The sequence below is a fragment of the Carassius auratus genome, chromosome 36 (assembly GCF_003368295.1).
Source record: "Carassius auratus strain Wakin chromosome 36, ASM336829v1, whole genome shotgun sequence".
Lineage (NCBI taxonomy): Eukaryota > Metazoa > Chordata > Actinopteri > Cypriniformes > Cyprinidae > Carassius > Carassius auratus.
This window is the reverse complement of record NC_039278.1, coordinates 20,031,729-20,042,164: the sequence shown is the minus strand read 5'-3', so window position 1 is coordinate 20,042,164 and position 10,436 is coordinate 20,031,729. Positions and strand designations below refer to the sequence as shown.

General features: G+C 42.5%; 1 protein-coding gene across 3 annotated transcripts; it reads right to left on the bottom strand.

Moving 5' to 3' along the window:
- Window positions 1-329: 329 nt before the first annotated feature.
- LOC113055583 (atlastin-2-like) lies at window positions 330-9,628 on the bottom strand. 3 transcript variants are annotated; one of them, XM_026221982.1, is made up of 14 exons: window positions 9,441-9,628; window positions 8,399-8,634; window positions 7,837-7,971; window positions 6,955-7,059; window positions 6,833-6,883; window positions 6,042-6,098; window positions 4,941-5,033; window positions 4,720-4,858; window positions 4,388-4,515; window positions 4,256-4,312; window positions 2,865-2,936; window positions 2,362-2,793; window positions 1,016-1,030; window positions 330-929 (listed from the first exon to the last, which is right to left on the bottom strand). In XM_026221982.1, exons 1-14 carry the CDS (start codon window positions 9,511-9,513, stop codon window positions 834-836), a joined length of 1,689 nt encoding a protein of 562 aa, XP_026077767.1. In that variant the 5' UTR covers window positions 9,514-9,628; the 3' UTR covers window positions 330-833. The 3 variants fall into 3 exon arrangements, with proteins under 3 accessions (XP_026077767.1, XP_026077768.1, XP_026077769.1); XM_026221983.1 differs by lacking the exon at window positions 1,016-1,030 and having other exon boundaries at window positions 9,441-9,626; XM_026221984.1 differs by lacking the exons at window positions 6,833-6,883; window positions 6,955-7,059; window positions 7,837-7,971; window positions 8,399-8,634; window positions 9,441-9,628 and adding an exon at window positions 6,275-6,463.
- Between the last annotated feature and the right edge of the window lie 808 nt (window positions 9,629-10,436).

Below are 10,436 nucleotides of genomic sequence, written 5' to 3'. Positions count from 1 at the left end.
GGGATACTTGCACACAAACAAGATTGTGCTGTTGATTGTGTTTCAAATGTCTTAAAATCACTTGTTTTTAAACAGCAATGCTTAAGTGTGCGCAAACGATATGTTTGTGTGACCACAGCACATCAACATCACGTGATCACGCGACCGGTTAACCGTTAAATCTCCCGCCGCGCTCGAAACATTCAAAACAGGAACATGAATCCACTTCTGAAAGAGATTTAGAAGTAAAGCACACACGGACCGAGCTTCAGCTCTGAATCAGTTCATGAGGAATGAATCTTACAATCATCAAATGATTCCCATGAACACAATCAATCCACACGTGAACATACAGTGATTCACTTTAATCAAATTGAAAAATAAATTAAAGAAATAGAAAAATGAATGAAACATTCCGGAATGATGAAGCCCAAGGCAGAAGACGGTAGAAAACAAAACGTGTGTGTGTGTGTGTGTGTGTGTGTGTGTGTGTGTGTGTGTGTGTGTGATTGTGACAGCGAGCAGCTTAAAAACCCTGGTCTGTACAGGAAACACAGTCCGGACGGATGGAATGATGAAGCACAGGAAGTTCATCTGTACAGCAGAGAGACGCTGGAATCATTGGTACAGTTTAGTGTTCTCAACTAGGTCCTGTAGTGGATCGTGACCCCGCTCAGAGTCACATGACGCACGCTCGGAGCGTCCGGCGGAGGACAGAGACGTCAGAGTCCGAACGCTTCTCCATGTACACAGATGAGACGGACAGAGGAAATGACATGAGATAGAGGACACCTGGTGAAAGATCCCCCAGAATCCTCTGCGTTCAAGCAGCGTCCTGAACTTGAGCGTCTCGGCTAGTTCCTCTTCTTGATGTTGTTGTTTGAGGACCGTCTCTGTCTCTGTGTCTGTGACATTTTGCTCCGCGCGACCTCGAACAGTTTGGAAAAGACCTGAAACCAGAGACGTGTGTTAGTAACACACACACACGCACACACACACAGGTGATGGAGGTGAAGAGGTCAGAGGTCACGCTCACCTTCCTCGGCGTCCTCTGTGTGAGCATGGAGTGAGAAGAGAGCGAGACGTTACAGACAGAAGAAGAGTTCAGAGCTTACCTTCAGATACACTGATCTGAGTCTTCAAACCTAGAGCTGAGCCTAAATCATCATCATCATCATCATCCTCCTCATCATCATCATCCTCATCATCATCATCATCATCATCATCATCATCATCCTCCTCATGGTCTGATTCTGGGGAAACTACATGATGGCCAATTACCATTGTACACCGTTCGGCTCAAAAGAAATAAAGGTGGGGGGGGGGGGGGGGGGCTTATTATACATTTCTAATTCAATACTAAGTTCTAATTCAACAAAGAGTTAAAATAAATAAATATATAAAACCTAAAATATAATAGAAATAGAGTCTTAGGAAGTTTTTACCGGGTATAAAGGGTTTAAATTAAATTCATAAAATTAAAAAATCCATAAAACAATTAATGCATTAAAAAAAAAAACAACAGTGTAAAAATATAAAAACAATTTATATTTTTTGACAGGAGCCTTCTAAAGTTCACTGTGTGTGTGGGGGGGGGGCGGGGGGTTGGGTTAATTTTTTTATAAAAAAATTAAAATAATGATAATAAAATACATACTTAAAATGTATAATATAAAATAACCAATAATTACATTAAGTTCCTTTGACAGCTGCCTAAGAAAAAGTATGCCTTCAGGAAAATACTAATACAATATATATAACAACCAAGTGAAGATTTAAAACCTTTAGTGAGTCCATCATGACATTCAGAAAGGTCATAATAAAGTTTTTAATACAACTGGACGGAAGACAGAAGTTAAGACGAGAAGCTGCAGAATAAGCGTCAAGGACCAAAGACAGACAGAGAGAGACAGAGAGAGGGAGAGAGACAGACAGAGACAGAGAGAAAGAGACAGACAGAGACAGAGAGAAAGAGACAGACAGAGACAGAGACGGACAGAGAGAGAGAGAGACAGACAGAGAAAGAGACAGACAGAGACAGAGAGAAAGAGACAGACAGAGAAAGAGACAGACAGAGACAGAGACGGACAGAGAGACACAGACAGACGGACAGAGAGACGGACAGAGAGAGAGAGACACAGACAGACAGACGGACAGAGACAGATACGGACAGAGACACACAGACAGACAGAGAGAGAGACAGAGACAGAGATGGACGGACAGAGACAGACAGAGACAGAGAGAAAGAGACAGACACAGAGACGGACAGAGACAGAGACGGACAGAGACACACAGACAGACGGACAGAGACAGAGACGGACAGAGACACACAGACAGACAGACAGATACAGAAGCTGGGTGGTGATGATGAGAGATACACACCTGCTCCCACAGAGTCAGTGCCAGCCGGTCGATGAAGCAGCCCAGCTCTCTGAACTCTCCGGAGTATTTGACGTAGGTCCAGACGCAGAGCGAGATCAGCGCCAGACCCATCAGCAGGTTACACAGCACCGCCACAGAGCTCACGCCCAGGAAGCCCGTCAGCATCGACGACACGTACATCACCACCATCACAGCGAACAGCGTGGCCGGCGTGCGCACAGCAAAGAAAATGTTCTTCCCATGGTTGTGTTTGAGGAAGCTGGCGTAGGCCTCGTCGATCTCCTGCTCCAGCTGCTCCTGATAGCGGCGGCAGAACTCCTCACCTCCCATCTTCTTCACACCGCAGAACTGACGCACGCAGCTCTGCTTCAGCTCCTCGTGACTGCGCTCCAGATCCACCGGAGACATGTAGGGTCTGTCTCCACCGCACACCTGCAGACGGAGAACACGCGTGTGTCACAGGACAGAGATCATGTGACCAGGTGATCAGGTGAGACACGTACCTGCTCCATGCTCCTGGTGTACAAGTCTTTAGCTCCTGCTACAGCGGCCAGGTTATTAGCTTCAGCCGTCGCCTGCAGCACACACACACACACACACACAATTATATTCCTTCTTACCTTCTTAGAGAAAAAGGATTTCCAGTCAGGATTTAGACCGTATCATAGTACTGAGACTGCTCTCCTTAGAGTTACAAATGATCTGCTCTTATCATCTGATCGTGGGTGTATCTCTCTATTAGTTTTATTGGATCTTAGTGCTGCGTTTGACACAATTGACCACAACATTCTTTTGCATAGACTTGAACACTTTGTTGGCATCAGTGGAAGTGATGGTTTAAATCGTACTTATATGACCGCCATCAGTTCGTAGCAGTGAATGAAGATGTATCATATCGATCACAAGTGCAGTATGGAGTACCTCAAGGCTCAGTACTAGGGCCGCTACTCTTCATGCTTTATGTGTTACCCTTGCTTAAAAACAGCAGCAGGTGCATACATACACTTTTTTGTTGTTTTTTACTCCATGTAGTTCTGAGAGCTGAGGTGCTTATTCAGATTTTCTCAGATGCATCAAAGTAAGTGCACAGAGGCTCTCTCAAACACACACCAACATGCTTTTATACTCCATATAAATGCCAGAAACAGTTTTTTTTGCACAGGCCTATCTAAAGGGTTAATGGTGCCACCTGGTGATCAACTGTAAAAGTGACAAATTTTATCTCTTCCCAACAGTGAAAACCACCATCAAGAATGCATGATTAAATGGTGTCACAGCTTTGCCAATTTCATTATAATGGAAGTCAATGGTGCAATAACAGCCACAAGCCATAAATGGGAAAAATTTAATTTGATGCTGCACAAAAACTAACAATGCATCAAAGCCAGTGTTGTTAATAATATTTTACATGTCCAAAACTGTGATAAAGTTAAAAAAATATCCAGTCCACAATCACTTTTTATATTGAAAATAAATCATTTTTTTGTGTTTTTTCCCCCAAATCAGTGACATAATTTATGAACTTGGCAATTAAAATAAAATTTGAAAAAAAAAAAAAAAATAGAATTTGAACGATTTTTTTCTGGATCGTTTCATGATTTAGTACAAAAATGCATGAAACTTAGAAAAATGAAAATGTAACAATTTCTTAGAATTGTTTGGCAAACAAAGAGCTGAACAATAGAAGTTTACGGTTTAAATAACAACATGGACTTAAACTTTTGTGATCTTGTGAGATATTCTTTCAAAATAAGGTACTAGATTAAGAAGCACATTCTGTTGCACAATAGATCATAACTTCTTCAGGTTACACTGCACATAACCCATGCACGTGAGAGATCTTAGATTATACCAAACTCATCTTTTCTACGAGACGTGAAGATCATGTCTGTACCTGTAACATGGACTTGGGATGCGGCAGTTCTTCACCCTGATAGATCTTCATGTAGGCCTGCGACAGAGAAGCACACGGTCAATCCCAGCATGCATCTGAACCACAGAGACCAGATGGAGAAGTGTGTCTTACTCTGAAATACTGCAGCAGATCTCGACACGTGACTTTAGAGCCGCTGATCTCCTTCTCCACCAGATTCTCAGGAGCAAGAAGCAGTGGCACCAGATTCACCAGCTCCCTCTTGAACTCATCATCGATGTCTGCGCGCACACACACACACCAGACACACACACACACACCAGACAGGTCTTTTATGTTCATTTTATTTTAATACTTCTTCATATTTCAGTAATCAATAGCACTGGCCTGCATCATATTTGCTGAAACCCAACACTTGTTTCTGGTTTATTTCGAGTGTGTTTTGCTGGAGCTTGTGTTCTCTGGTCATCAGCGGGGACTCTCACCCTGTAAGCGGCCGTCGAAGTGTGGGTTGATGGCCACCTTGAGCCCGGGGTGAGGCAGCAGGAAGCAGCTGATCTTGGAGAAGCAGGAGTTGATGTGCTTCCTGACGTTCTGCAGCTCTTCATGTTGATTCTGTTTGACCTGAGAATCACAGCATAGTTTAGCTCATATGATCCGTGATAAGAGCAGGAGAAACCAGATTCCTGCATGTCACATGACCCACCTGCAGCCTCTTCTCCAGGAACTCATTTCCTCCTTCCAGACCGAAAGCGTGTTCGTACGGGTAACTCCAGTCTCGAATGAGAAACATCAGCGACTGCAGACCAACACACACACGATGTCTCACACACACACTCAAACGTGTGTGCACACTCTCACTCACATGCACACACTCACTGACTCACATTTGTCCACACACACACTCTCTGAAACACGCATACACTTACTCTCACTCAATCGATCACTCGTGCACACTCATTCTCACGTGCACACACTTACTCTCTCGCTCACATTTGTGCACACACTCACTCGTACATGCACACTCACTCTTATGTGCACACTTTCACTCGCTCACTCTTGTGCACACTCACTATTACGTGCCCACACTTACTCTCTCGCTCACGCTAGTGCACACTCACTCTTACGTACACACTCACTCTCACGTGCACACACTTACTCTCTCGCTCACATTGTGCACACTCACTCTTACGTGCACACTCCCTCACTTTCACTCGCTCACTCTTGTGCACACTATTAAGTGCACACACTCTCTCGCTCACGCTAGTGCACACTCACTATTTCATGCACACACTCACTCTTGCGTGCAAGCTCACTCACGTGCACACTCACTCGCTCACTCTTGTGCCCACTATTACGTGCACACAATCTCTCGCTCACGCTAGTGCACTCACTCTTACGTGCACACTTACCCTCTCACTCACGCTAGTGCACACTTACTGTCTCACTCACGCTAGTGCACACTCACTCTTATGTGCACACACTTACTCTCTCATTCACGCTTGTGCACATACTCACTCTTATGTGCACACTCTCTCTCGCTCATGCTTGTGCACATACTCACACTTACGAGCATACACTCACTCACGTGAACACTCACTCATGTGCACACTCACTCTTACGTGCACACACTTACTCTCACTCGCTCACTCTTGTGCACACACTCACTGATGCACACTCTCACACATGCACACTCTTACTCTCACTCACAGACACACACACACTCACTCTAACGTGCACACACTTACTCTCACACAATGGCTTACACAATCACACACATGCTCTCACATTGTGAAACACTCCATACCTGGAAGGGTTTGAGGTAGATCTCCTCCATGGCCAGTCGACCGTACTCTGTGAAGAGCTGAAGCAGCAGAAGCACACATTATAATACAGAGAGTATTTGCACACTTGAGTCACTTCATTCTGGGGTTTTTTTACGCAGTAACATGACAACATCTCAAAGGATTCATGACACAGTGAGAGACACAGAACAGGTCTGACATGCTGAAGATCTAGTGCTGATAATGTGAAGTACACCTGTGACCGCTGTTCATCATTTCATCTTTGTAGAAATATGCTAACAGATGTGACACAGAAAACCACAGCATGTTCCTGCAGATAGATGCAAACGCCATTTAAGTGTGTAAAGGTTTTAAAGCTGAACGTTTAATTTGACATTATCCTATATAACTAAAATAACAAATTTCAAAATTCCATCTAATTGCTAGGCAGATTTGGAAATATATATATATATATATAAAATGTATGAAGAAAAAAAGCAACTAAAGACAAACAACAAAATTAATAAAATTGTAATTATTCAAAATATACAAATAATAAATTAATTAAAAAGTGTTTCAAAATATTAAAAACTATAAAAGTATTTCAGCTCTGCTAAAAATCCTTGCATTGATCAGCCGTGTTTGAACAGCACTCACATCGTTATTTACAACAGATGATCCCAATTCCAAATAGCCATACGGAAACGCTAAAATAATTTCATACTGATGATCGTTTCATTGGTGATCTGTGAAGAATAAATCCGTGCACCTCTACTCGATATTGTGACATTCAGCTGTGTGTTCTAGGTCTCACCTGAAGATGCTGCAAATCGTCTTCTTGAACGTTTTGGGACAGGTTATAGACCTGCACATGAGAACAGGAGCGTCAGGACACTGCGTGTTCTCTCAGCGAAGCACACGTGATGCGTGTCGTACCTGTACAGAGCTGATCATGGTGCTCAGAGCAAACAGTGTGGCACAGTCTCTGATGGTGGACTGACTGTCAAACACTCCCTGTGTGTCCAGGAGCAGCACGGCCACCTGCGGACACACACACACGGTCACGGGTTACTGAGCCAGAACACACACACACACACACACACACAGGTTACTGAGCCAGAACACACACACACACACACACACAACCGATCCGATCACAGAATGACTGAAAATTACATCGACACTAAAATAACGTGACCACCTGACACTGGATAATGAGGAAAAACAAAAGAAATAAATATTAATAAATATTCATATTAACAATTAATAATTAATATTGATAATCAAATTTTAAATAAATAATAAACAATGGTAATACATACTAAAATGTAAAGATAAATAAAACAATTAGTAGCTAAATGTAAGTTCAATATTAATAAACAAAGCATAAAATTATAATCAATAAACAAATAGTAATGCATTGTACATTTAAAATGTAACAAATAAGAAAATTAAAATTAATGAATAAAACAAACAAATCAATAAATATTAATAAACAAATTACAAATAATAATAAGTAATACATATCAATAAGCAATACATTTTAAATAAAAAGCTAATTAAATCATAAAAATGTCAAATTAATAAAAAGTTTAAAAAATTGTTTTTAAATAAAACGCTTACTAAAAAATGAAATATTTTTGACTGCACTGTGTGTTTAACAGCATGTAACTGATTTCAGATCAGCTGTGAGTGTGTGGTTAAAACATTGAAGTATTTGCATTTTTCAGCTGCAGTGTGTTGGACTGATGAGAGTGTGAGGGAGCTGCTGCTGCTGCGGTGTGTGTGTGTGTGTGTGTGTGTGGCGCTGGTCTTTACCTTGCTGCCGTCTGGTTTCTCCACCACAAACACGTGGCTCCAGGCCTGGATGCCGGTGGTCTCTCGCTCACAGCCGCCCCTCCAGGTGAAGCCGGTCAGCGGCTCGTCGTCCCCCCCCAGCCACGCGTCTGACCCCTGACACACACACACACACACACACAGCATCACGATCACCGTGTGGGCTTCTGAACTGATTTGTCCTGTATGTTCAGTGTGCGGTCAGTCTGTGAGCAGATCACAGGCAGGGGTCACTCGGTAAACACACACATTACAGTAAAGAAATGTATAACGTTACAAAAGATTTTGGTTTCAAATAAACGCTGTTCTTCTGAACTTCATCTGTGAATAATCATTATTCTGTTTTCTGAAGATCATGTGACACTGAAGACTGGAGGAATGATGCTGAAAATACAGCGGAGCATCACAGAAATATATTACACTTTAACACAGATTCACACAGAAAACAGATGATTTACACTAGAATAATATTTCACTATTTATACTGTATTTTGATCAGAAGAACGCAGCGTCTGCAGGTTTCTGCTGATGAAGGAGCTCTGACCTGGCTGTACATGTATCGGAGCAGGAAGTCCAGCAGGAAGGACTTGCCCTTGCGGAAGGCTCCAGCTACAGACAGCACCACGGCGTGGAGATCCTTCACTCGCTCCTGCAGCAGCATCCTCTCCAGCGCCTCGTCGTCCAGAGAGAACCGGTGCTGCTCCTCGTCAGAGAGGACGATCTGCAGCGCTCCAGACACGTCCAGCCGCGGGTCAGAGGTCAGCTCCGCCCCACAAACCCCTGCGACACACACACACACACACACAGCACCGCTCTTCAGAATCACAACAGCTCCAGACTTTCATCTAATCCTGTAGATATCATGGAGTGTTAAAGCACTAATTGTGCCATATATAACACACAAGTGTAGAGTAGTAATTATAATCACATGACACGACCTCAAAAACACGACAAACAAACCTTCAACGATTATAATGCATTACGAGTATATAGACCTATAGAACATAAAATAAACATTTAATAGAGTGCATATAAACTGATGTTTTAGCAGAATATTTTCGGTTATTCCGAAATTTCTGTGGAGCAGAAAAAATAAATAACACACACACACACACACACACACACACACACACACACACACACACACCAGATTAACGGATATTAAATCAGCCAAATAGGATTGTGATTTACATAAGCTACACAGAACTCAACACATGATCGAGAAAAACATCACAATCACAGCTTCACTGCTGATTTCAGACTGATTTCTGCTGTCAGTGAGATCAAACACTACACACAGATTTAATGAACATGAACTCTAATGAATGAAATCAGACGGATCGCTGATGAAATCATCTCCTCAGGTGATTTCTCAGCCTGATTTCATTCACGGATTCGTCACATCAAACTCGGCTCTGATCACACTGACTGACGCCTTTGATTCGATGAATTAATTCTATTATTATTGATTTCTCCGGGGCGCGATCGCTGGCCTCCTCGCGCCTCCCGCCTCCAGCCCAGGACTCGCCGCTCGCGCCGCAGCCGTTAAACGCGCACACGACCTAGCCTCGTCCCGCCGCGCTTACCGTCGTTATGTGGGCTCTCTGTGCAGCTCTGTCCGGTGCGATTCCGGTGCTTTACGCCGCTCTCCTCCGCCATCTTGACCCCCCGTTCAAAATAATCGCACGCGCCTGACTGACGTCACGAGCGCCGCTGCGCGTTCCTTTATCACGGCCGCGCGCGGAGGGGCGCATTCATGTGTCCACTTGCGCGCACATCAGTTCATCACAAATTATCATAATAATAATCCGAGAGTCCTAATGAAGTGTTTGAGCTGTTAATGCTCTTATTAAGAGTTTAGAATCCGCACTGTGTGTATGTTCTGGAACACCTAAATCAGCTTACACACACACACAAGTGTTTGTATAGTGGTTTTGTTCTGCAGCTGCTGATGTCAGTTTTAATTGTTTTCCTGTGTAAGGTCAGAGGTCACAGATCCTCCTCATGTGACTTAACAAGCTGTGTTAAACTGAACTGCTGTTTCACACACACACACACACACACACACACACACACACACACAGACTAATCGATTAATCGCTGGTCCTGTAGGGGGCGCAACAGGATAAGAAATCTTTGAAGGACTTCCACATATACACTTGGTTACCTAACAGTTAAAATGAAAAATAAATACATGGGAATGAATAAATAAATATATAAATGTATAAATAAGTATAAAAAAATATTACTATCTATCTATCTATCTATCTATCTATCTATCTATATATATATATATAGATATAAATTATTCAGAAGTCCTTGTGATATACAATATTCAGTTTGTGCTGGTCTGACTTAATCAAAATAGTGTTTAAAAATTACTTTCTGTTTTACTTTGTGTTTGACCATAAGGCATAAAAGCGCATTAATGGGAACATAAAAGAAAGTTCTTTAAAAAATAACTAAAAAGTTACTTTTAACAGTAATGCATATTTCTTAGTAACTAGCACAACACTGGTGTTGTCATAACGTTCACCTTGGATATTGAATATGTTTCTTTTTTGAGACCCCAGTATCCCAAA